Genomic DNA, 25,785 nt, shown 5'->3' on the forward strand with positions numbered 1-25,785 from the left:
CGCCTGCCGAGCGTTGGGCCCGCCCCTCAGGCCCCTCAGGATTGGCGCCCGGCTTGTGGCCATTGCCTGTGACGTCACCGGACGCGTCGGCTTTTCGCTGGAAGGATCCGGCCGGGAGGCTCTGGGTTCGCTGGGGCCGCTTCAGTTTCCCGGCGGGTCGCAGTCACTGGTGCCAGTGCTCAGGCGCCCGCCGCCCTTAACCTTCAGCCCCGGGAGCCCTAACTGGGCGCGAGAGGACCGGCTGCCGCCGCCAGGTAAACTGGGCCTGGCTGGATCAGGCCAGAAGGGTGTCCATGGAGCGCGTCTCCAGCCGAGGGCAGAACTGGAACCGGTCCCCAGCAGCTTAGTGTGGAACCGTGTGAGCGCTCACTCACTGCAGCGGACGGAGCTGGGCATATAGAGAAACTGGGGGTTCCAGGCGAGTGGACTGTGGTTTGGGATCCCACGTGCACAACCCAGTCTCGGGCTTTCGAAGATGGGGGCTGCTGTTTCCACCTCAGGTCACCGCCCCTTTGCTTACGGACTCTTGCAGAGTTGGATTGAGCTCGGGCTGCGTGACATAGTGGTTGCTGCAGAAGCCCCAGGGCCACTTTCTGACTGGTACCTTGGGCACGTGACTTCGCCCCTTTGAGAGTCAGTGCCCCATTCTGTAAAATGAGGGCGCTCTACCTGAGGGGATTGCTGTAAGGTTGGAATGGACCCGCATGTGTGTCATGTGGGAAGGGCGCAGTCAGTGTGGCCCGGGGTCCTCTTGGAAAGCAGGTAACCAGCCTTGTCCCAGAGGCAACAGCCAGAGGATGCCTGTAGTTTCCCCACTCATGGCTGTTAGCATTTAGGGCCTCTGAAGGATCTCCTGTGGAGGTCCCTGCTTCTCACCACAATCTTTAGGGCCTTTGAAGGATTTCCTATGGAAGATCGCCACTTCTCACAACACTCTGGGTTAAAATATCGTTGGGGGATGGGGGCTGAAGCTAGATTTTCTTATTTGCATTATAAGCTCTGAACCAAGGACTTCAATGTCATCTGGACTTGGATTCATATCTCAGCTCCTTCCCCTCCTGTCTCTAGGACTGCGTAACCTTGGCCAAATCCCTTAGCCTCTCTAAGCCTTAATTTTTTTCATCTCTAACTTGGGGCTAACAGTACCTACCTTCCACAATTGTCAAGAGTTAAATCTGGCATTGTAGGTAGAGCACTTAATAGTTGGCATTCAGCATCAGCCGTTACCGTTATTTCTGGGTGTGGGGTGTGGAGTGTCTGAGCGTGTGCAGTTTGGCTCGAACCACCTTTTCACAGTAGCACAGTTGGTGCTTGTGTAAGACAGCAGGGCAGGGAACTCAAAGCCTCGGTTTTCTGGTCAGATTGGCGGGCCACAACAGTGGTGACCTAAGTCTAAGGAGTCTTTAACTGAACAAGGCAGATTGAATCATCCAGGTGAGGACCAAGAGGCTGGGGCTCAGGTGCCTCCACACTTTTGGGCATAAAAGGCTATACAACCTTTACCGTAAGAGCAAGGAGCAATTCAGGGAAGGCACTATGTGGTAAGGAATAGAGGCCAGACTTGGATTAAGAACAAAACAAAAGGGCAGTGTTTGTCTTTAAGTGGAGCCTTGGACTCAAAACAGGACCTGAGCCCTGTGGATAATTTTTTTTTTCTTGAGGTGTAGGTGCTCTGTCACCCCGGCTGGAGTGCCACGGCATGATCTCAGCTCACTGCAACCTCCGCCACCTGGGTTCAAGCAATTCTTGTGTCTCAGCCTCCCTAGTCGCTGGGATTGCAGGTGCCAGTCACCACTCCCACCTAATTTTTTACATTTTTAGTGGAGATGAGGTTTCACCATGTTGGCCAGACTGGTCTTGACCTCCTAACCTCAAGTGATCCACCTGCCTTAGTCTCCCAAAGTTCTGGGGATTATAGGTGGGAGCCACGGTGTCCAGCCCTTGTGGATACTTTCTAAGTGATTTGAGGAGGAAAGGCACAGCCATGTTTCCTGAAGTTAACAAGCACTAAACTTTCCCAAGTAGTGAAAAGTCAAGGCCCTGCTTCTGTCATTCGTTCATTCGGCAGAATGTCACTGAGAGCCTTCTGTGCAGCAAGCACAGTGCTAGGCAGTGAAAGAGACAAACATGTCCCCTGGACACAGGGAGGAGATGACCAAGTGATGCCTGTCAGGCCCAGACCCTGCTGTTTGTCTGCAACCTCTTCCCTTAGGCAACTTGTTCTCTGTCAGGAGAAAAGAAATAATTATTATCTGGAGAGGCAGGTGAGGCACTGCTCCTAGAAGACTGGGACAGCCTGGTAGAGGGTCTAGCTTGATCATGTGACCATTGGAAACCATTTTAAGTAGGAGGTTAACAGGAACAGATTAACATTTAAAATCATCTGCATATGGCCGCTGTGAAGCCTATTTCACCAGCAGTCTCTTGCCCACGCTGTGCTGCCACTCAGCCAATTCCTGGTTCCGCTCATTCAGCCCAGTTCAGCTTATATCACTTCCTGAAGAAACTAGATAAGAGTAGGGGCCCCTGATCATCTTCACAGCACTAGTCCTGATAGCTGAATCTTAGGTCGGTTGTTAACATCTGTGACCTCTGCAGGGAGAATGGCAGGGCTGAGTTTGAGCTACATTGTTTCCCCAATGCCTGCAGCAGAGCCAAGCACAATGGGAACTTTCAGAGAGCACCGGTTGAAGGAATCCTGGAATCCCTGGGACTTAGTGCCTAGCACATAGTAGTTGCTCCTCTAGAAAAGTTTCACCTTATGAAGTACAGCAAGGTAAAATACAAGCCTGGACCACTTCCCATGTGGTATGCAGGGAACAGTTGTTGGGGCAAAGGGCCTGGGGCTGTAGCCCTTGGAATTTCAGGGATCCTGATGATGGCTCTGGGATCCTCCGTCTCATGGATCCTGCTTTGTTCTTTGCAGGCTCTGATGCTGGTCTCTGGTAGAAGAAGGGTGCTCACAGCTCTGATGCAGGCTCAGAAATGGCCCATTCAACCATCCAGAGACATGAGACTAGTGCAGTTCCAGGCACCCCACCTAGTGGGGCCTCACTTGGGCCTGGAAACAGGGAATGGTGGAGGAGTTATCAACCTCAATGCCTTTGACCCCACACTCCCCAAAACAATGATACAGTTCCTCGAGCAGGGAGAAGTCACCCTGTCAGTGGCAAGAAGGTAAGTGGGCAGCACCGCCCTGAAGCAGCGGCCCTGGTCCCCCCGCACTCTCCCGCCCCATCCCTGCTCTGGGAAACAGCACCAACAAGTAGCTCTTTTGCAAGTGATCAGAGTAACCCCACCTTTCCTTTCCCACCTGTTCTCTTTAAAGATGCTTAGAAATCTTATTTAACAATATCTTCAATTTTCAGAGGGGAAAACTGAGGCCTAGGGCAGGTGATTAACCACGCAAGGCCATGCATTTGGTGCTGGAACCAGGACTCTATACTTCATCATACTGCCTCCTCTGGGAGTGGAGTCCGTGACTGACAGGTCTGGGACTAGGGGTCCTAAAAGACATCTTATGCAGCTGGGGATGTGATTTAGACTCCTGGATCCTGCAAGGAGAGAGGACTGCAAAGACGATTTCTACAATCCAATTGTTCCTGGGTTTGGACTAGATTAGGTGAGAGTGTCCCTGAAGCCTGGAGCCCTGTAGAATCTGGTCTAAAGAGTTGATGAACAATAAATTAAAAACACTTTAAAGATGTCATTTTCATCTATTAAAATGGGAAAAAATACAAATATTTCCCAGCCCCAGTATCATTAACTGTATGTTCCCATATTGCCATATTCTTTATTTTTTTAATTACATTTTAGGTTTTGGGGTACATGTGCAGAACATGCAAGATAGTTGCATAGGTACACATGTGGCAGTGTGATGTGCTGCCTTCCTCCCCTTCACCCATATTTGGCATTTCTCCCCATGCTCTCTCTCCCCAGCGCCCCCCCCCACTCTGTCCCTCCCCTATTCCCCCCAGTAGACCCCAGTGTGTAGTGCTCCCCTCCCTGTGTCCATGTGTTCTCATTGTTCATCACCCGCCTATGAGTGAGAACATGCGGTATTTCATTTTCTGTTCTTGTGTCAGTTTGCTGAGAATGATGTTCTCCGGATTCATCCATGTCCTTACAAAGGACACGAACTCATCGTTTTTGACTGTGCCACATTTTCCCAGTTCAGTCTATCTTCGATGGGCATTTGGGTTGGTTCCAGGTCTTTGCTATTGTAAACAGTGCTGCAGTGAACATTCATGTGCATGTGTCCTTATAGTAGAACAATTTATAGTCCTTTGGATATATACCCAGTAATGGGATTGCTGGGTCAAATGGAATTTCTATTTCTAGGTCCTTGAGGAAACGCCACACTGTCTTCCACAATGGTTGAACTAATTTACACTCCCACTAGCAGTGTAAAAGTGTTCCTATTTCTCATATTGCCATATTCTGCAAAGATTGGAAACAACCTCCATGCCCCTCATTAGGGACTTAGGTATATCTCTATAGAGCAGTAATATGCAGCCATAAGAAAAACAAGAGGGGCCGGGCGCGGTGGCTCAAGCCTGTAATCCCAGCACTTTGGGAGGCCGAGGCGGGTGGATCACGAGGTCAACAGATCGAGACCATCTTGGTCAACATGGTGAAACCCCGTCTCTACTAAAATTACAAAAAATTAGCTGGGCACGGTGGTGCGTGCCTGTAATCCCAGCTGCTCGGGAGGCTGAGGCAGGAGAATTGCCTGAACCCAGGAGGCGGAGATTGCGGTGAGCCGAGATCGCGCCATTGCACTCCAGCCTGGGTAGCAAGAGCGAAACTCCGTCTCAAAAAAAAAAAAAGAAAAACAAGAGGATGCTCTCTATGTATTGTTACATAATGTTAAGGAGAGATCCCCAAAATCAGTTGTTTTTTTAAAAAACTGTAAATAATGTGCTATCATTTGCGTACAAAAGGGTTCTAGAAGAATATCCATAGAGTAGCAGTGAAGAGCCAGGGGAATGGGGTAAATAGAAGGGGAAAGGGAAACCTTTCCATGTATTCCAGTTTGCATCTTTTGAATTCTCTTACATGGACATGAGTTACCTAAGGGGAAGAGGAAATCAACACTGGATAAATAACAGCCCTGCTCTGATATCAAAGGACAATAGCTGGGCTTGATTTTCATGCTGACTCTGATGGTTGATAGAGCTAGGAAATCATTTCAAAAACCAAACCTGTAGCTGCTGCAGGATCTGCCCAGCCTGCCGGGGGTTTGCAACCTGTTCCCAGCCAGGCCGTCTCACTTGCTCTGGTCTCTACAGAGCCTTGGCTGCCCAGTTGCCAGTCCTACCACGGTCGGAGGTAACCTTCCTGGCTCCAGTCACACGGCCAGATAAGGTGGTGTGTGTGGGCATGAATTATGTGGACCACTGCAAAGAACAGAACGTGCCCGTGCCCAAGGAGCCCATCATCTTCAGCAAGTTTGCCAGCTCCATCGTGGGGCCCTATGATGAGGTGGTCCTCCCACCAGAGAGCCAGGTCAGTGCCTCCCCACTGCTCTCCCTAGTCACTGGGCCCACCACAAGGGTGTTCTGAGCTCAGTATTCAGCCTACTGGAGCCACCTCTCTCTCAATAGTGCATTCAACAGAAACTCTAGGCAATTATATACATAGTAATAACACTGGCCTTGGAAATAAAGTTAATGTACATGTTTTCCCAATTACAAAAGCAATACACCTTCACTGTAGAAAATTAATAAAATAAAGATAAATATTAAAAAATTACATCACCCATATTCCCACTGCCCAGGACTCACAATATTAATTTTTTTCTGTCTTCCCAGTGTTTCTCCACTCCCATATATGTTTATACTGTGCATATACTTACCTTTAACTTAAGACTGCATCAGAAGCAACTTTTCATGTCATTAAATACTCTCCCTGACGTGTTTTAGATTACTGTGCAGTTTTCTGTTGTACAGGATAGTTTATATTCCCAAGTATCTTACAGCTGGGTAGTTGTTTCCAGTTTTTGTCTTCTATAAATAAATGTTACAGTTAACATCCTTGTGTAGAAAATACTTTGCATGTCCATTAAAACATTATTATTTCATTTGAATAAACACTTAGAATTTGAATATGACAAACTATAGGCAATGTTTCAAAACTTTTGAGGAAATCTGCTAATTGGCCTTTAAAGAAATTGTAAAAGCAACTTACATATCCATCAGTAGTGTACATGCACTTACTAACACTGGTTACTTTTTCTCTCAAATTTTTATTTTAGAAGTGTCTTGGAAATTATAGAAAAGCTGAAAAGATAATACAGTGAATGCTCATATACTTTTCACCTGGTTTCACTGAAAACGTTTTGCCATATTTGCTTTCTCTCCCTTGCCTTTTCCCTGTCCTCCAGATGCAAACACATACTTTTTTTTCTTTTTTGCAGGGGGTAGGGTGGAGGGGACCTTTTAAAACACATTGCAAATATTAAGACAATTTAGTTATAGAAACTTAAATAGGCATCTTCTAAGAATAAGGACAATAGCTTTCATGACCATTACCACCATTATCGTAACCAAGATTAACTTGAATAATATTTAATATGAAATCATATTGTCCCAATTCCCAATCGGAACTACTGCTGACTGCCCCAAAAGTAACTTTTTATTTGGTTAGTTTATTGCTTGCTGATCAGCCAAGCTACACACTGTGTTCAGTTGTATATTTTTAGTGGTTTCAATCTAGAACAGGATTCCGTAGACTATTTTTTTAAAGGGCTGGATTAGTCTGTTTTCACACTGCTTATAAAGACATACCTGAGACTGGATGATTTATAAAAGAGGTTTAATTGGACTTACAGTTCTGTGTGACTGGGGAAGCCTCACAATCATGGCAGAAGAAAAGGAGGAGCAAATCACCTTAGGTGGATGACAGCAGGCAAAAAAAGAGTTTGTGCAGAGAAACTCCCGTTTTTTAAAACCATCAGATCCCTTGAGATTCACATTCACTATCACGAGAACAGCACAGGAAAAACCTGCTCCCAGAATTCATTCATCTCCCACCGGGTCCCTCCCACAGCATGTTGCAATTATTGGAGCTACAAGATGAGATTTGGGTAGGGAAACAGAGCTAAACCATATTAAGGGCCAATTAGTAAATGTGAGTCTTTGAATGTCATATGGTCTCTTTTGCAACAATTCAGTTCTGCTGTTGCAGTGTGAAAACCACCAGGGATGATACAGAAATGAATGGTGGGGTTTCAGTCAAACTTTATTATGGCAGACGGTGAACTGGCCATAGTTTGCCAACTCCTGACTTCAAACAATCCCCCCCTGCCCTTTCCCTGAAGCATTCATTTGTCTCAGCACATTTCACATGCTGGGTTTGTCTGGTGGTTTCTTCATGATTAGTGTCAGGGTAAGCATTTTTATCAAGAGGTTTACAAAGAAGACATTATACATTTCCCGTTGCATTCCACTGGAAGGCTCATGTCAGTGGTCCCAGAATTTGACCACTTGGTTTACCTGATGTTCACTCGGTCCCTCCATTATGAAGATGCATGTCCACTTTTGTAATTAATAATCTATGGGTGGTAGTTTGAGATCACATAAGTATCTTATTGTCCCATGGCTTCTCATCCAGGGATCCTGCGGTCATCCTTACCATCCTTCCCGAATCCATTATTGCACTGGGGGATGGAGAACAATGACTTGACTTTTCTTTTTTTGTGATGGAGTCTTGCTCTGTCACCTGAACTGGAATGCAGTGGTACCATCTCAGCTCACTGCAACCACTACCTCCTACGTTCAAGCAATTCTCCTGCCTCAGTCTCCCTAATAGCTGGGATTACAGGCGTGCACCATCACACCCAGTTAATTTTTTTGTATTTTTAGTAGAGATAGGGTTTCACCATGTTGGCCAGGCTGGTCTTGAACTCCTGACCTAGGTGATCTACCCACCTCAACCTCTTAAGGTGCTGGGATTACAGGTGGGAGCCACCACACACCCACCAAGGACAATGACTTCTAAATCATGCTTTCTGTTTTTATTAACTGGTATTCTATGAAAAAAAGCTGCCTCCCTCATTACTCCTTTGTTTTCAATATCACTGTGAATTCCTTGGTTTTATTCAGTTGGTTGTAACCCACCATTTACATTCTTCAGGTGACCTCAATTTGGCCAGTAAGGGACCTTCAAGTTTTTCCATCCCCATCGCTTTCAGCATATATTTGCTTTCTGGCCAAGACATTCCAAGCTCATCATGTACTGTCTGTCTTGGACCTGGAATTAGCCATTTCTCCCAAGGAACCTGGTGCTTCTTAGTGGGGAGGGGTATTAGAGACCAACATCTGGATGTCAGGTGTACTTAGCTATACCAACTCTGGTTATTATCATTAGAGAGAGCTGCCAATTTTAAAGCTAAATATGTGAACTTTGTAGCTGTATTTCATGAACTATGGGAGAGGCTGAGCATTTTTCATGTTTTATGGCCATGTGCCTTAACTTTTTGTTAATTGTTTATTCAAGTCCTTTATGGAATGTCAATCATTTTCTTACTAGAGCAAGTTAATACATTAAAGCACTTAGAGTAGTGCCTGACACAGTACGGTGACATAATGCTAGGTGGTATTACTTATTTATCCTTTGTCACAAGTATCCAGAGTGACTTAAACTCAGACCCCTGGACACACATGTTACTCTTCTGCAGTCACAGTGGAGTGGGGACCTGTGCCTGCAATCCCATGATGCTGCCTGCCACTGCCCAAAATGAATGTATAGGTCTGTAAGTCACACCTCCCTTGTCATTCATGTGGCTCTGGTTCGTGGTGATAGCAAACATGGGCTGGCAGCCAGGCCATACTGACAGAGATCCACAGTGTGCAGCCTCTCAGCATAAACAATGGGCCCAGAAACCACTGCGGCTCATTGCTCCTCTCCCACCCTACAGGAGGTAGACTGGGAAGTGGAGCTGGCCGTGGTCATTGGAAAGAAAGGCAAGCACATCAAGGTGAGGTGGAAAGGGTGGGCTCCCAGGCCAGAGTGCAGCAGAAGCCCCAGCTCCTGCCTCTCCTAGTGCTGACCTCACTCACCAACACACGAGTGCCAGCTGTCCCTGACACTAGAAAGCGGTCAGCCTCCTTGCTCCCTGACGCTGCCCTGCCCTTCACCCACCTTCAGCTGGCTCTGGCTACTAACATGGGATAACGGCTTTGAGATCCTTTGCTATAGGGGTTGGTGTCACCCATGATCTCACCTCCTGTATGGCCAAATCCCCTGCCCCCATAGGCCACAGATGCCATGGCCCATGTGGCCGGCTTCACTGTGGCTCATGACGTGAGTGCTCGTGACTGGCTAACAAGACGCAATGGGAAACAGTGGCTGCTGGGAAAAACCTTTGACACCTTCTGCCCTCTGGGCCCTGCCTTGGTGACCAAGGACAGTGTAGCAGGTAGGTCCCTGGTTCTTGCCCCCTTGTGCCTACTACTGTACAGATGAACAGCACTGCAGGGAGGAGTGTGGGTTCAGGTACGTGTGCACCTGCCCTCCCTGGCTGCCCTTTCACTGCTGACTCCATACAGGGCAAGTTTCTTATCCTCAGCCATGAGTTCTTCCATGGGCTTCCTTCCCAAGCCCCCTAGAGGAAACTCAACTGCAGAGGATAAAACTGCATGCATGAAGTAAATTACAAAGAACACTGAGCTGACGGGTGGATTGGGCTTCCTGTGGCTGCCACCATCTGGAACAGCCTTTAAGTTGAGCATCATGGAGCACAGCTCTCGCAAGGCCCAGGCATTTTCCACAGTACAGGAGACGAGAGCCAGTGCGACTCACCCAGCCACTGTGGAAACAGCAGCACTGACCACACATAGGAGAGCGCACCAGGACAGAGGCAGTGGCCCAGAGGGCAGAGTAGCCTCTAAGGCACAGACACCCACAACGGTGGTGGAGGTGGGGGGTTTCCATGTGGGCCAGCCTTGCCAGGATGCTGAAAACCCCAGTGCCTCAGAGCACCCCGTGCAGAGTCCTTGGCAAAGTTAAATTGTGTTTCAGCTGCTCTTCTTAAGGGGGTAGAACACAAAGACCACCAGCAAAACAGTTAAAAGTGCTGGTTAGCCAGGATGCTCTCACAGTAATGCATCCCCTGACAGCTTCCCTGTCACTGCTCATGCCATCACCTCACTTCTTTTTTCTTTTTTGAGACAGTCTCGCTCTATTACCAGGCTGGAGTGCAGTGGCGTGATCCCAGCTCACTGCAACTTCCGTTTTCCAGTTTCAAGTAATTCTCCTGCCTCAGCCTCCCGAGTAGCTGGGACTACAGGCACGCACCACCATGCCAAGCTAATTTTTTGTACTTTTAGTAGAGACAGGGTTTCACCATGTTAACCAGGATGGTCTCGATCTCTTGACCCTGTGATCTGCCTGCCTCGGCCTCCCAAAGGGCTGGGATTACAGGTGTGAGCCACCGCGCCCAGCTTTACCTCACTTCTTTATAGATGCTGAGTCTTTTTTTTAATCTTTTTATTTGAGGCACAGTCTCACTGTGTCACCCAGGCTGGAGTGCAGCGGTGCTATCTCGGCTCACTGAAGCCTCAACCTGCTGGGCTCAAGCGATCTTCCCGCCTCACCCTCCTGAGTAGTAGGGACTACAGGCATGCACTACCGCACCTGGCTAAAGTTTTTATTATTTCACTACATTCTTCAGGCTGGTTTTGAATTCCTTAGCTTAGTCCTCACCTGCCCTGGCCTCCTAAAGTGCTGTGATGACAGGCGTGAGCCACCACGCTTGGCCCTGCCAAGTCATTTTTGTATCTACAAGTGTCGTCCTATACTGTAGACAGATGCCCCCCCCCTTTTTTTTTTTTTTCAAGACAAAAACCCTAGCCAGTTTTCTCTCCCCCTTCAGAGTCTGGAACATCTTCTCAGCTCATCCAAGTGACCACTGCCTGGTGCTCTTGGTGGGGATACAGGGAGGCCTGAGAAGGCCAACGTCTATACAGAAAGTTCTAACGTAGAGCACTGAGTCAGTGTAGGCACAAAGCCTTTTCACCTGGCAAGTCACGAAGGCCCCCTACAGTTGTGTTTATGAAATATGGGGGGTCGAGGGGGGAAAAGGGATAACTCCAAGGTACCATTTTTGCATTTCAGATCCACACAACTTAAAGATCTGCTGCCGAGTGAACGGGGAAGTGGTCCAGAGCAGCAACACCAAGCAGATGGTGTTCAAGACAGAGGAGCTGATAGCCTGGGTCTCCCAGTGAGTGACGGCCTGTCCTGCCAGCCCCGCTTCACCTGCCACACATGGGGAGGCTGATGCGAGCCCTCCACCCTTGGCTGTGGCCACCTCAGTCAGCCCCTGGTTTCACTGGGTCCTCTTGCTTTGCTCCAGGTTTGTCACCTTTTACCCAGGGGATGTCATCCTGACTGGGACGCCCCCAGGTGTTGGTGTATTCAGGAAACCTCCTGTCTTTCTCAAGGTAGGTTAGCGAAAAGGAAAGAGAGCAAAGGCCCCGAAGACCTGGCAGGCTTGGCTCAGACTTGAGAAGTACAGGCTTGCGTGTATGTATGTGTGTCTGACAGAAGGGCTGACACCTTCATGGCCTCCTGCTCTGTTGCAGAAGGGGGATGAAGTCCAGTGTGAGATTGAAGAACTAGGTGTCATCATCAACAAGGTGGTGTGATGACTCCTGCACAGGCCCTCGACATAGGAGGGGGGCATTTGCTCCCACTCAGCCTAGCCCAGGGAAAGGCCCAATGCCAGGTGTGGGCAGGGGCCAGCCCTGCAAGCCTCTTCTTCTAGGTAGAAGGGAGAAAGACAACTCTCTTCAATAAACTCGTCTGGCCAAAGCAGCAGCTTGGCTTCTACGGTTTGTCTTCTTTTGAGCTTTCTTTCATGGGAAAAGATGGGGTAATTTTGTGGGACTGGGAAAGAGGAGAGCAAATAACACACATACACATATGCCGAAAAGATACTGCTGGGCTTGGGAAAAGACCACACGACCAGTCCCCTTGTTTATTATGTCAAAGGAGGGAATGGCAAGGGACAACCAAGCTCTGATTTTATAGAGCAGCTAAGGGTCTGCAGCCTCCTGTCTGTCTTCTGGCTCTAGGACACAGCTATGTTCTGGAGCTGAGAAGTCTCAATACGGGCTCCACCTCACAGTTCTAGCTACAAATGAACTGCCGGATGAACTGTTCCAGTTTTTCCTGATTGTCCCGGCTGGCAAAAGTAGAAGACAGGTGGAGCCTGGGGCCTGCAGGGCTCGGCATCTGCTGCAGAACCTGGGCCCCGGAAAATGGGCCGTGAGTGCCCTGTCCACAGGGCCCAGGGGCCAGGCCTGTCCCCCAGAAACCTGTCTTGAGACCTCTGGCCCCTTAGGCCTCAGTGTTTAAGTACAAATGCTGCCTCAAAGCAGCCCCAATACCCCACGATGAGTCAGTGATTTGGAAAACCAAGAGGTAGGAAAACCATCCCACCTTCTCAAACCCATCAGCACATCTATTGCTGGAAGACACCAGGTAAACCCCAGGGTATTAATGAGGCACCATCAGGCCATCCCTGTGGGGTGATGGGACATAGCTGGGTTTTCCTGAGCAGCTCTATCGGGGTGGGAGCAGGAGGACAGGAAGATGGTGACATTGGTTCTTACCCCTAGGTCTCTGAAGGTCCAGATAGCACTGATGGCGAGCTTTGGGTCCACACACTCTGGAAAGAAGACAGAAGTGAAGGCTCTAGGTAGGGAGCACAGGGAGCCACTGGGCACAGGCTTCTCTCCTCTCGTTTAAAGCAGCAGCTCAGGGAGGGATAGAGCTCTGATTGGACAGAAGACCCTCTGTACTCTGCAGCCATCATTCCTAGAGTGGGCTGTCACTGTCCGGCAGGGGGCAGCAGCCACCAGCAAACACACCCCTGCCTCCAGAAAGCTTCGGACTTCCCACCCAGAGCCTCCCTCAGGCAGAGGGGTAGCAGCTCAGCATTCAGCCATGCCGGGGCTGACTGCTTGGGACTCACCAAAGATCCCTTCTTCATGGGCGGTGGCCTGGAGGAACTGAAAAAGCTGCTTTGTGTAGCCAGACTCTGCGGAAGAGAAAAGACCTAGACCTGGGGCCCCGCACAGACACAGCCTGCCTGGAGGACTGCAAGGGAAGAAGGGCCTCACCAGTATCGGGCAGCTGGCCCTGGTGGAGGAAGGCTGCAGCCTGTGCAAAAGCCTTGAGCAGTGGGCTGAGCAGGCGGCAGAGGAAAAGAAAGAAGTCTGGGCAGCGCAACTGTTGGCTCAGCTGGAGGGGACAGGTGGGGGTGAGTGCAGCTCACCACAGCCTCCCTACCACATCCCTCCAGGGGCAGCTGCTTCCAACACACCCTGAAGTACCGGCCCTCGGCCTCTTCGAAGTCATCACTGTCACTATCAGTAAAGTCCCCACTCGGTTTCCACAGCAGCCTTCTGCTCATTCGCTGTCGCCCTGTGTCACAGGCTGCTCGGGAGCCTGGGGTCTAGGGGCCATGGAAGCATTGTTCTCTGACAAGCTGGCCAGAGATCAACCCTATACCCCCAGACCAGGCACATGCTCTGACAAGCTGGCCAGAGATCAACCCTATACCCCCAGACCAGGCACATGCAGGTGAATCCAGTAAAACCAGACCTAGAGAGCCCAAGAGGATGCCCAGAGCCATGCCACACCACAGCACCTGCTGGGCCAACTTGCAGAGTCAGAGGAAGTGAACACCCACCCTCAGTGGCAGCAGCCCTGTGGCCAAGAAACGTGAAACAGGAGGTGTGCAGAGAAGCTCAGAGGCACACAAGCCAGTGCTGTCCAGAGAGACGTACATGGGCCCAGGGCATAGGTGGCCATATCCCAAGGCACAGGGCGCAGAGGTGTGAGCTAGGCTTCCCCACTGCAAGGCCAGGGGCTTCCCACCCCCACAGCACACACAGGCCAGAGGAGGAGCCTGGGGCAGCTGGCACTCAGGGTGGGAGGCTGGAGGAGGCCAGGCCCCAGGCAGGGGTCTTACCTCCCCTGGCCCTGCCTACCTCCTCAGCAACCAGGAGCCCACATTGGATGAGCCGGTCGAGCACCTCCTGACAGTAACAGTAGGAAGACTGGCAGGGCTAGGGAGAAAAAGGGACCCATGTGGCCTCAGGCAAGCCAGGCACATGGGTGGGGGCCTAGCCAAAGGCAGGGCAAGGCCAAACCTACCACCCAGGAGATTTCAGAGGTGGTGCTTGGGCAGGGATGGCCATTCCTACCACCAAGAGGGGAAGGCCTAGGACCAAGTGGGCCGCAGGGGAGGCCTGACCTGCAGGAGCAGCAGCTCTTGCGGCAGCAGATGCATCAGCAGCAGGATCTGGCGGTACAGCTCGTTCTGGCTCAGCAGCTCTATGCCCTGCAGCTCCCAGGGCCCCTGGGGCGGCACTCTGCCTACCAGCAGCCCCCGCACCGCACAGGCTGGGGGAGGAGGGACCATTATGAGGAAGGATCTGTTCCCTTAACACCTGCACACACATCCCACCTACCCCTCAAGACTCACCGCCCACAGCCTCACTCAGGAAGACGGGCAGCAGCTCAGCACTCAGCCGTGCCAGGTGCGCAAGGCCTGGGCCGGGCCGTGGCACCACTAGCAAATCCCCCTGGCGGATGCGTAGCAGAGCCACATGCGCCCGCAGCAGACTCAGAGTGTGCTGCAGTAGGCTCCGCAGCTGACCAGAGAAGCCTACATCAAAGCCACGCAACAGTATCTCCTCCGTCAGCCAGGAGAACTCTCCCAGGAGCTGCGACAGGAACACGCCCTGGGTGGGCAGAGCAGGGATGATCAGGAGGGCCATACCCCACCCAGAGTTCCCCACCATATTGTACCCCCTACCTTCTGGTGCTTGAAGAGCAGCAGTGTCGCCATGATGGCCGTGCTCATCATGGCAGAGCTCGCCACACTTGCTGGGGTGGGGCGAGGCAGGACAGCGGGTGGAGATGCTGGTCAGGCATTGAGGTCCAGCAGCTTGATCCCTCCATTATCAGACATCCCCACTCCACCCCAGGGAGGGGGAACATATGCCCAGAGCAGTGAATTTATCACACAGAGGCAGAGAGCCAGGCCAGGACCTAGGGGCCCTACCCTGGGTCTCATCATGGGGCCCACACACCAACCCACAGCCTCCACCACACAGGGGCACTAGAGAAGATACTGATGGATCTCCCTATAAGGGCCCTCTGCACAGGCACTGTGCTAAGCCCCTTACACATATCATTCCATTCAGTTAACACCATCCCCATCCACAGCTAGGGAGACTCTGCTCAGAAGGCAGGGCTGAGTGTGGCCTCGGGAAGCAGCTGCAGCCTCCTGTGCTCAGGCCATCATCTGTGTCCATGCAAGTAAGTGCTCCCTCATACTGGCCCTGACTGCCCTGCTCCTCCTGCAGGAGAAAGGTTCCATTCTTCTTCAGATGTCCCCAAGGTCCCACAGAAGGAGGGCAGCTCAGGTGCAGACACTCACTTGGAATGAAGGACCCTGGAAACTGGCTGACCCAGAGAGAGGGGACAGTTCAGGGACCCACCCCCAAAGGCCCAGATCTGGTTCATCCTCACCACTCAGGACATGATGGCTCAGTCTCCTGACCAGGAGCTGGTCCTCTTCCTTAAGGGCCAGGAGGGGCCCAGTTATGGGGGTCCACTCCTGCTCCTTCTCAGTGTCTGGAACAGCAGTACTGGGACAGAGACATAGATCACAGAATGAAGGCACCAACCTAAAAACAGTTGTGGGGAAGCCCTGGGCTTTCTGAAAGGTGAGGGTGTCCCCCCCATCCCAGCCCCAGGACAGAGGATAGCATTTATAATCCCCAGCCCCTTCCAGGCCTCTGTGCCATATCCCACACTCAGACTGTTAGCAAGGCGAGTGCCTGGAACTATTCTAGATCACCCCAGGATATCTGGTGAGGGAGGGCTGCTAGTATGTTTGTGTCTATGGAGGATACATAAGCTGATGTTGACGGGTTGCTTGCCTCTCCCCTGAGACCACACGCTCCCTTGCCCCTACCATTGGCCCAGCAAGATGGGCTGCAGTAGCTGCTCCAGGGTCTGCCTGCTGCCCCAGCAGCTTCTGGCACTGATGGTGTATTCCTGCCCAGGACAAGGCTATTAAGTGACCTGCTCTGGCCCACCAGGAAACTTGCCCACAGCCACTAGAAGTAGGCAAGGCTATCCCTGCAGTGGCTTTGAAGGCCAGGCTGCCAGGAGGCCCAGGACAGACCCCCAGGTACTCCCAGCCTTCCCCAGCTGGCTCCATACCTGCAGGGAGAAGGGCTGAGCTAGGTGCACCCGGGAGCAGATCTGACGGCTGCAGCCCAAGAGGCTGCAGAGGCTCTGCAGGACAGCCAGAGCTCCTGTCCACAGCCCAAGGGGGGCTGAGGCCTGCAAGAAGGGAGAGGATAACTGTACAGCCTCACCGGGGGCACTGCTCTCAGTGGACATCAGGGCTGCCCACCCCATCCTGCTCTCCAGGGGTATCCTCGGGTCCCAGCCTGCTCAGTTTTATCTCAGGCCACACTGGTGCATTACCTTGCCCTCCCCAAGTTCCTCTTTTCTTATCCAACAAACAGGGAAAATCCCTCCCTATCAAGGTCTTCAGAGGATGAAATGAGATGATGGCAATAGCCCTGGCAGGTGCTGCAAGATGACTATAGGGATGATTCCTTTGAAGCCCCCGCAGCTCTAAGAGGGACTCAGCCACAGGACACAATATTGTGCCTTCTCTCTGGAGCTGCTGTCCACCTAGGGGCCCCTTGCCTTATCAGCCTCTGCCCAAAGGGCTGGAGGGTCTCACATTCTCACATGGTATATGTCACATGGTGCATCCGGAACCACATCATAGGTGACAGCCACTGGTACCAGCAGAGCATCTGGGATGATGCCCACCTGGACTGCCCTTACCACAAATCCCAGCCAAGCCTGGCCCAGGGCTGACAGCCGTGGCCCTAGGGCCCCAGGAGGTTCCTCCAAGAAGATGAGCAGGGGCTGCCCACTGACCAGCAGCTGATCTATGACCTAGAATAGGAGGGGACAGAAGGGGTGTTAAGGCCAGTGCAGAAGCAGACCCCTGTCCCCTTAGCCTGGCCCATATATAACCACTGGGGCACTCACCTCCTGGACCACGGCCCTTGCAAGGAGCCCCTCAGAGCTGTCCAGGGAGAGGTTGGCCTCTGAGGGCAGGAAAAGCCCCCCAAGCTTCCTCAGCAGAGCTCTGTGCGACATAGGGCAGAGCCTGATAAGGCAAGGGGCTCTGAAGATGAGAATGAATAAAGGGCTAGTGAGAGTCCCAGCTCCCCCAGGAATAGACTGTGTCCTACTTGAATACCCTGTGGCAAAGCCATGGCCCTAGGGCCTGTGGCTGACCCCTCCATCTAAGCCCCACAGGTTAGACTGCTGTGTGGCTAGGAACAGAGAGGCCAGGAAGAGGGCCTTTGGCAGGGAGCTGCCGCCAACACACCCCAATACACACCCCCCATCCCAACCTGCAACTTCTCCCATGCGTGTCTAGAGACACAGGGTTTTTACCTGAGGGAAGGGGAGCAGGCACGGGAGTCCCAGGCCACACGGAGCACACCCAGGCCCTGGGAGAGCAGCACAAAGGGCAGCAGGATCCCATCCAGGAGGGTTTTGTGAGTAGAGAGGAGGACAAGCGGTGAACCCTGCTCCAGGGAGAGCCAGAGGAAAGTGCCAGCCTGCCCCACTCTGAGGACACAAGCAGCCAAAAACCCAGGGCACCCCTGGAGGAGGGAGGGTTCAGCTGAAGAGTTCTTCCTCTGAGCACATTTCCCAAAAGCAAAGGAGCCTTTCCAAAACTTCTAAGGTAACTGCACTGACGCACTGATGCACTGACGTAATGGTTGTTAAGACCATGATGAAAAGACATTAGAGGAAGCCCCATGGGAGCAGGACCGTGAGACATAAAGGGAAGGTCGGCAAAGAGCAGTGGATTTTTCCCACCAGCTTATGGGGAATGCGCTGCTGTACAGCTGGGAGCAGAGAGGCCAGGAAGCAGGACCAGATGGGGGCTACTCCTGACTTAAGGGCTTGGCCCAGCCTCTGCTCCTCTGCTTCTCTGCTCCTGCCATCCCCATCCCAAAAGAGGGCAGGCCTTACCGTCTGGGCGGCCTTGTGGACCATCTTCATCTGACCCTTGTGGAGCTGCACATTCAGGAAGACGCAGTTCAGAAACCGCAGCAGCGCCCAGCTGAACAGCCTGGGAGTGACACCGGGGTTGAGGTGCAACAAGGGCGAATCTCAGCCCCATGTCACCTTGGAGGGCTGCCCAGTGTTCCTCTAAGGCAGGCCCCATCACCATCATCATTTTACAAAAGAGGAAAGTAAGGCTCAGGGAAGCTACAGAACTGCTTCATGGTAGAGAATACTAAGAAGAAGCAGTGCTGGGACTGTAAGTTCTGACCCAGAGTGCATGCCCACCAGATGCTGCTACTCTCCCAAGACCTCATGGTGCAGCTGCCTCACATCAGAATCAGAGCATCTGCCTCCATTTAGTCTAAAGGACACAAGAAGACCAAGCCTCTCCCCAGGCCAAACCCACCCTGGTCTTTGCAAACTGCCAGGAAAGGTGGAAGAACAGGGAAGAATTAGTGATAGAAAAAGGAAAGGGGATAACTGCAGGGGGGAAGTCCCTGGTGGGCAGGCAGGTGGGGTTGTCCCCCCAACTCAACAGGAGGAACAGCTCTATTTATTTTTGGAGACAGGGTCTTGCTATTTTGCTCTGGCTAGAGTGCAATGGCACCAACTTGGCTCACTACATCCTCTGCCTTCTAGGCTCAAGCAATCCTCCCACCTCAGCCTCTCAAGTAGTTGGGACCACAGGTGCACACCACTGTATCCGGCTAATTTTTTGGAGAGATGACGTTGCCAGGCTGGTCTATTTTGCCTAGGCTGGTCTCGAGCTCCTGGGCTCAAGCAATCCACCTACCTTGGCCTCCCAAAGTGCTGGGATTACAGGCCTGAGCCACCACACCGACCTGGAACCTTTAATTGAAGACAGACACATAGCTGTATGTAGCAGGGAGGTGTGGTGGATAAGCAGCAGGTCCCATGTGATGGCTTTTATCTTTCTGTGAAGCATTACATGGGGCATCAGTTGACAATGGGTAAGTCCAAAAAGGAGCCGGCTGGGTGGGAGCCCTGGAGAGTGCCCTGTGTCCCTTTGACATTTGCACTTAGCAAGGAAACCAGTCCACTGTTGTGTTTCTCTGGCAATGCTGACCTGCTCAGGTGCAAAGAGAAGGCAGACAGCAGGGAGTTGTGCCCATGACTCTCTCACAAGAGCATTATTAGCACCCTGAGCCTGGAAACTCAGCTAGGCTTGGAAGGAAGGAAACACAGAAAGGGAGGCTAATGGCTGATGTCAAGGTAGGCAGATCAAGGGAGTAGAAATGAAATGTGAGCCCCCAAGCCTGGCTCCTTTTCCTCCTCTTGGCCCTGGCTTACAGTCTCTTTGTCCCCTTCCTGGTATTCTGTCTCAGCCCTGCTCCTTCCTTCTCCTAGCCACGTGTATCTGTTTACCCCTTCATTTCCCTGGAACAGTGCCCTGCATCTAACAGAAACTCAGACCTGTGCTGGGGCAATGTGAGGCGGTGGTGAAGGCAGCCACAGTTCCCTCTGGTAAACATTCTCCAGCTCCCCAGGAGGGAAGTCCAGCACTTCCCCAAGCCTGGTCAACACCCACTCTCCAGAAGGACCCCAACCGAGGGGTGAGTGCCCCTCAGCACAGTTACCTGACCAGGAAGGGCCAGGGTGGGGCCTGGATGTGACCCAGGATGCGCTGTACCTCTTTCTTCACAACGTCAGGCACCTGGCCTTCCCCAGCACCTCCTGGAACCTTCCCTGAGAGAAGGTTCTGTACCCTGTGAGGGGATTGGGAGAAGTGGTATCAGCTAGGGCGGGGCTTCACCCTCCTCTTTAAGGAAGAGTCCCAGGCAAAGCTCATGCTCTAGAACCTGTGCCCCAGCCTGCCCTCTCAACCACCCCTACCTAGTGTCATTTTCATCCCATTCAGGATGCCAGAAGTGCCAGCCAGACCCCAGTGCTTGCCTCCTCACCCAGTGCTTTCCAGGATCTTCTGTGGGGTATCCTGGCAGGAGGGGATGTGCTGCTCCAGGGACCACAGGAAATAGCAGAGCCTCCGAACCAGCCAGCCCCGAAACCTGGGAACAACTCCCAAAGCAGGAGGGAAGATCATTCAGAGAGGGCCCACCTCCAGCAGGGCTCACAGAGGGCTATTCAATCAGAAAGGAACCATACCCTAGTCTCATGTCCCAGGAACACCTGAGCAGGAAGAGGAACAGCCTACTCACCTGTGCCCCATTCCCACCCCTCACCCTCCTGAGTCGGGTACAGGTTCACAGCCTGACACATGGTGGGCAATCCATACATGCTCACAGAAGGAACTGCAAGAGAGCTCCAAGTGCGCCTCCCTGCAGACTTCTGTATGGAACAGAGGACGGGGCCCCTCTTTTTCTATCACAGGAAGAAAATGGCCCCTAAACTCAGGGCCCCAGAAGCCCTGCACCAAAGGGGCCCTGTCCCCAACCCTGCTCCACTCTGCAGCTCTGACTACCTGGTGTTCTCCTCCTTCACCAGAATCACATTGCAAAAGCCTAGGTCCCTTATGCTTCTGTGGAAGAGGGAATCCTGCCAGAGAGGGAAGGAGATAGCATGTCCTGGAGGGCCACCGCAAACTGGCAAAAAAGAGCCGCTGTGCTGCCCCTCTGGTCTCTGCCTGGTGGCCTGCTAAGTCTTCCAGGAGAAAAGATTACAGCACAATATTTCCCAAAAGGTGTTTGATCCTAGATCCTGTGCTGGCCCAGGAAAAAGGGGCCCATGCTCAAAACTGAAATGCCATATCCTGTACAGAATCACCCTCTTTCAGAGTGGCATAGGAAAGTCTCCAAGAAGTTATCTTCTTAACAGCAGACAGCATGAAGCCCGGGTCTTCATCAGAAATCTGGGACCCCTCACCACCATCACATGGCATGAACCAAAAGAGTTCTCCAAGTATGCACCAAGGGCTGGGGAAGTCTGAGTGCGTGATGTCCCCACAACTGAACAACAAAACTCACACAGGCATGATGAGACCCCAGCCCTCACGACACACCCTATCACCACCTAGGCCCCTCTGCACTTCCCCCACCCAACTCTCCCAGGCCTGGGAGCTAGCCCAACCACACAGCCAATACCAGTGCATCCATTCCCCTGAAAGACAGAAGCAGAGGCATGGGACAGGGAAGAGCCAAGCTCGGAGGGACACAAAGGAAGCAGCTTCCCAGAGCTTTGGCTCCCAGAACCATGCTTCCTGGTTGGGGCCCGGCCCTACTATCACTCACCCAGCTCTTGGGGGTGCAGGTCTGGCAGCAGCGACCCACAAAGGGACGATACTTGCCCAGGAATGGGGTGACAGCCTCCAGCTTCATCCCAAGGCCTGAGGACCACAGGCTAGTCTGGAAAGAGCAATGAGGAGAGATGACAGGACTCAAAGTCCTTGGCAGGAGAAGGGGAAAGATGGAGTGAAGGAGGCTCTAGGAGTCAGGGGCACAGCAGAAGGGGTAGCAGAACAGAGGGGATTTGAGGAATGGGAGGAGGCACACTACCTCTCGGTCATTGGGGCTGCTCCTTGGTTTGGTCTGGAGTCTGCTTTCCAACATGGTGGCAATGAGAGCCTATATGATTCGGGAACCAGTCACCTCTGCCACTCTCCTTCTCTCCACAGAAACCTGAGCTAGGAAAGGTGCAAGGATGGAGCCATATGGAATCTGAGCCATAATCCAGGGATTCCTGGGGTAACTGCAATACCCCACTCCCAGGACAGACATCACTTAGGCCATCAGCAGTGAGGAGAACTTACGGTGAAACTAGGGGCTGGCTCAGATCAAGGCCCCGCCCCACACCCAACTGGTCCCACCAAGGAGCCAGCTGTCCTCAAAAGGTCTCACAATGTCCAGGTCAGGGGCTGCCTAAGGCCAACGTGAGTGGGACTGGTTGTCTTACCATCCACACCCATCCTGCCATCTGCTAGCACAGATAGGGGCTATACTGGAGATGCTGATTCTTTCTGTGCAGAGAGAACGAGTAAGGGCTGGATTGGCAGGAAGGAGGCATAAAACTGCCAAGGAGGACAAAGACCATCACCATGAGGCCACCAGGTCCTACTCAGCTGCCCTTTCCCTCTGCACCAGGAGATACCCCTGTAACCATCCAAACATTATGGGAAGGTGGGCTGACTAACAGAAGAGGGACAACTGGGGGTCAGAACACAGAGACCTACTCACAGGGAATGAGCATCTAGTCGGAGACAATCAATCCCCTCTCACATGAACTTTCTCCTCAGAAGAAGCCACTTGTACCTCCTCAACCACTCCTTCCCACCACAATATTTCCCTGAACTAACAAATATCTGTGTTCCTTAAAACAGCACTGAACCCCTTCTGACTCAAAACTTGGGGCCTAAAAGCCCCAATTCCCTACTTCCTAGCATGACCCTGATGAGTAGGCTGGTCTAATCATATTTCTCCATCCCCACCGCACGGTGATCAGGCCCACCTGGGAGCCTCTTCTCCCTTCCCAGCCACCCACCCAATTCTGCACAGGGCTCTAAGTCCACGTTGCTTCTGGTACACCCTCTAGGCCCTCCCTCTCATCCTTGAATTCCCCAGCCCAAGCCTCCCAGGCAAGGAGCCATACAAAGCCCTCTTCCAGGGCTACAGTTTACCTCCCCATGTGATCAGAGTGTCCTGAGGGCAGAGGCTCATCTCTGTATGTCCCGCTGTCTGCCCTCAGTACAAGAGGGGCCCAGAGGAGCCAGCTGACCCACGGTAACTTCCTCCCAAGAATTCCCCAGGCATACTCCTCCTTTCCCGAGTCAGCTCACTTTCAAGCCATGAATCCAAACAGTAATGGGATCAGGATTCCTGCAGTGCCCAGGGTCTGGGGAGCCGTGGGAGGCTCATCCCAAAGGCACTAGCTATTTTGAAAATATTTGCATAGCCCCGTTCACAGACACATGGTACAGGAAGGCTACAAACACAGGCCTGTGGCGAGTCCTGCCTACTTTGCAAGGAGGTGTCTGTCCCCTAGCTTCAGATCACCCCCAGTGCCCATATCTAACCCCGGTAGGTCTCTGCTAGCTTTACCGAAGCAGAGTCAAAGCCAGGGTGAGGGGTAACCCCCATCTTCCAATTAACTCAACGACTAAGCTCAGGATTCCTATGGCAGAGGCTGCAAACTGGCACCCCAGGGAAATTCAACTCATAGATATATAGAGAGAGACAGATAGATATAGATATTTGGCTATACAATATGCTAAAACATTATAAATTAAAACGTACATTAACACCAGAGGGCTTGAGATACACACACACACACACACTTCCTTTTTTTAAAACAAGGTTTCCGGTCGTGGTTGTCATAGAAAAGGCTGAGCTCTGGCATCTCTGAGCACACACCCCGCAGGGCCCAGCTGCCCGCCACTGTCCCTTTAGCCCAGCAACAGGACCCCTCCCCTTTGCCTCCATCTTGATTATCACTGATGCCTGGCCTTGTACACATCTGGGCGTTCAGCCCTTGATCAAGGGTAAAACTCTAAACCTGCCCCATGTTTGGAATGCCTGTGCCCTACAGAGAGCCTGGAACATGGCCTCGGCGCCCCACCGTCCCCGCCCAGGGCCGCTCAAAACTCTGCTCCCTCACCAGAGCCATGGCGGGCGCTCCCAGAACTACGTCAAGATGTTCGCAGAGCACCTGCCCCACGTCGGGTCCCGGATGCCCCCTCTGGATGTAGGGGAACAGGATGCCAAGGACGAGGCAAAGCGGCGCTCTCCACCACCGCCCCCAACACCACGCCCCAGAGAGACTCATTCCCACCACAGGCCCCGCACTGCCAGCGCTCCGTCCCCTTCAACTCCTGCGGGGTCCTCAACAGGCCGCTCAGACCAGGCTCCTGGAGGACGAAAGCCCCTGGATGGTCCCGATCGGGGTCTGACAGGGCCTCGCCAGAGAGGGGCCATTGCGAGTCTCACCTCACACCAGCCGCCAACTCCCGCCAAAGAAGCGGCCCCGCGAAGCCTCTGGAAGGCGCGGACCCACCTCCCTGCGACCAGCTCAAAGAAAGCCCCGAAGCCAATTGGGAAGCGCGGCTGGGTCGGAAGCCCCGCCCCACGCAGCGTGCCCTCGTAGCTGGACGTGGTCACCTGACCCGTGTTCTGGGCGGGGCCTGTTCCTCTTCTCAGTCAGCCCGGGCTGGCGGTGCGAGGGTGATGATGCAAGCAGCCGCGAGGCCCCGGATGACCGAGCCTCAAGCAAGAACTCAGGCCATCTTCTGATAAGGAGGTTCCCAGGGCTCACTCTCCTCGAAGCAGGGGTTTCGCAAAATTCCCAGTTGGAGACGTTTAGCAGAAAAGATCGTCAAGAGCCAGTTGCAGTCATGAAAAACAAGTCAGCTCCCCCCGCCCAGGGTCATTTCCTTTGTTCGTGAAAACCCTAGACCTCACTTGGGGACCTTCCGCAGCCTCGAGGTGCCGAGGTTTCAGCTGGGCCTGTGGCCAGTGTGTTCGTCCGTGTGGTTATTCCATTAACACCCGACTCCTGTCTCGGCCCTAAGGTCCACGTGAACAGAGACCTGGGTTCCTTCATGTTTTGACTGTGCTCCCAGCACACAGCAGGAGACCAGCCAGTGGGAGGGAGGCAAGCAGTATAGAACAAAAGAACCCGCAATGACTGTCTCTCTGTTCCTGCCCCCATGGAAGGAGCCCACCTGACATGCCAGAGGAGTCCAGTGTCACAGCATGTAACACAAACGTGTCGGAGCAAAGCCACACGTGAGCCTGGCGGGACCCAAGAGAGCACAGAACGTGTTCACATCCCTCCCTCCTCTCTGACTCACCAACCCTGATGTGACTCCACACCCTGTCCCTGCAGCATGTAGCCTTTCTCTCCCTTTGTGCCATTTCCTGTCTATCCAGGCTGGGTGTGGCTCCATTCACCTTCACCCGGATTTGCAATGTCCTCCCGGTACCTGCAGACTCTATTTTGTACCCCATCTTACCTTTCTTTTTTATCACGGTGCCCTGTCTGCATTGAGATCCTGAGACTCTGAAGCTGAAAAACGAAAAATATAGACCATTTAGAAGTTGTAAGTTGCCCCCTAACAGGGCAGACTTGAACTTACCGAGGGCTGATGCCCGTTAGTTCTAGGAACACCGTCTGTACAGGCAGCTGAGTTTTGCCATTGTGAACAGGTCCTCACCTCTTACGTTCTCATGCTGAGAAGTACCCCAAGGCAGAGGCCTTAGACTAGAAGTTTGCATGGGTTGGCTATAGAGAGGAGGCCCAGCAGCTCACATAGTTGAGTTCGCAGGTGTGCAGCTCTTTGGAAGAAACATACTTTGTCGTGGTGGTGGTGGTGGAGGTTGTTTTCTGCCATTTGGACATTTAAAAAGAAGCATTCCTCTCAGACCTGGACTGGGACACCAAGGACTCAGTGTACTCTTTCTCCTTCAAGCAGTTTGCAGGACAAGCAGAGCTGCAATGCAGCAAGACCTGCAGGCCAGCCACCATGCCCACTGATGGTGACCAACCCGACCCGGAGAGAAACAGAAACCAGTTTGGGGTGTGCTCTGCCCAATCTGGTCTGGGCTTGGTGAGCCCCATCCTGGACTTACGCCATAATGCATTACCCAGAATGTCCTGATGCAACCATAACTGCCTGCTCCCAGAGGGACAAAGGCCCTCCCTGTGGCTGGGGACAGGTTTTCCCTGAAGGTGCTGACA

General features: G+C 52.5%; 2 protein-coding genes across 14 annotated transcripts; one reads left to right on the top strand and one right to left on the bottom strand.

The window, feature by feature from the left end:
* The first annotated feature begins 88 nt into the window (after positions 1-88).
* Positions 89-11,836, top strand: LOC100409256 (oxaloacetate tautomerase FAHD2B, mitochondrial). The gene is made up of 8 exons (XM_035290104.3): positions 89-254; positions 2,927-3,177; positions 5,292-5,508; positions 8,921-8,980; positions 9,259-9,421; positions 11,119-11,227; positions 11,360-11,447; positions 11,589-11,836. Exons 2-8 carry the CDS (start codon positions 2,933-2,935, stop codon positions 11,649-11,651), a joined length of 945 nt encoding a protein of 314 aa, XP_035145995.1. The 5' UTR covers positions 89-254; positions 2,927-2,932; the 3' UTR covers positions 11,652-11,836.
* Positions 11,837-11,943: 107 nt separating this feature from the next.
* LOC144576472 (glycerol-3-phosphate acyltransferase 2, mitochondrial-like) lies at positions 11,944-24,141 on the bottom strand. Of its 13 annotated transcripts, XR_013526282.1 has the most exons (23): positions 24,036-24,141; positions 21,612-21,739; positions 21,348-21,461; positions 20,582-20,655; positions 20,064-20,168; positions 19,740-19,868; positions 18,106-18,205; positions 17,518-17,651; positions 17,104-17,242; positions 16,795-17,007; positions 16,252-16,374; positions 16,001-16,083; positions 15,553-15,671; positions 14,834-14,904; positions 14,501-14,759; positions 14,270-14,418; positions 14,004-14,081; positions 13,661-13,719; positions 13,334-13,465; positions 13,131-13,251; positions 12,983-13,048; positions 12,621-12,676; positions 11,944-12,252 (listed from the first exon to the last, which is right to left on the bottom strand). XR_013526282.1 is itself a non-coding variant. In XM_078348592.1 (22 exons), exons 2-22 carry the CDS (start codon positions 21,663-21,665, stop codon positions 12,136-12,138), a joined length of 2,436 nt encoding a protein of 811 aa, XP_078204718.1. In that variant the 5' UTR covers positions 21,666-21,734; positions 24,036-24,141; the 3' UTR covers positions 11,944-12,135. The 13 variants fall into 13 exon arrangements, 10 of the variants coding, with proteins under 10 accessions (XP_078204718.1, XP_078204722.1, XP_078204721.1 ...); XM_078348592.1 differs by lacking the exon at positions 13,661-13,719 and having other exon boundaries at positions 21,612-21,734; XM_078348596.1 differs by lacking the exon at positions 13,661-13,719 and having other exon boundaries at positions 17,104-17,203; positions 17,518-17,573.
* Positions 24,142-25,785: the final 1,644 nt, after the last annotated feature.

The sequence above is a fragment of the Callithrix jacchus genome, chromosome 14 (genome assembly GCF_049354715.1).
Source record: "Callithrix jacchus isolate 240 chromosome 14, calJac240_pri, whole genome shotgun sequence".
In the NCBI taxonomy this organism is placed as follows: Eukaryota; Metazoa; Chordata; class Mammalia; order Primates; family Cebidae; genus Callithrix; species Callithrix jacchus.

Coding starts and splice junctions, on each gene's coding strand:
- LOC144576472 (XM_078348592.1), bottom strand. CDS start 21,665: ATGTTGGAAAGCAGACTCCAGACCAAACCAAGGAGCAGCCCCAATGAC. Junction 17,243..17,517: donor GCCTGCTCCCCTTCCCTCAG/GTAAAAACCCTG, acceptor TCTCATCTTCAG/AGCCCCTTGCCTTATCAGGC. Junction 16,375..16,794: donor CACCATGTGACATATACCAT/GTGAGAATGTGA, acceptor CCCTTCTTGCAG/GCCTCAGCCCCCCTTGGGCT.
- LOC100409256 (XM_035290104.3), top strand. CDS start 2,933: ATGCTGGTCTCTGGTAGAAGAAGGGTGCTCACAGCTCTGATGCAGGCT. Junction 9,422..11,118: donor GACCAAGGACAGTGTAGCAG/GTAGGTCCCTGG, acceptor TTTGCATTTCAG/ATCCACACAACTTAAAGATC. Junction 11,228..11,359: donor CTGATAGCCTGGGTCTCCCA/GTGAGTGACGGC, acceptor GCTTTGCTCCAG/GTTTGTCACCTTTTACCCAG.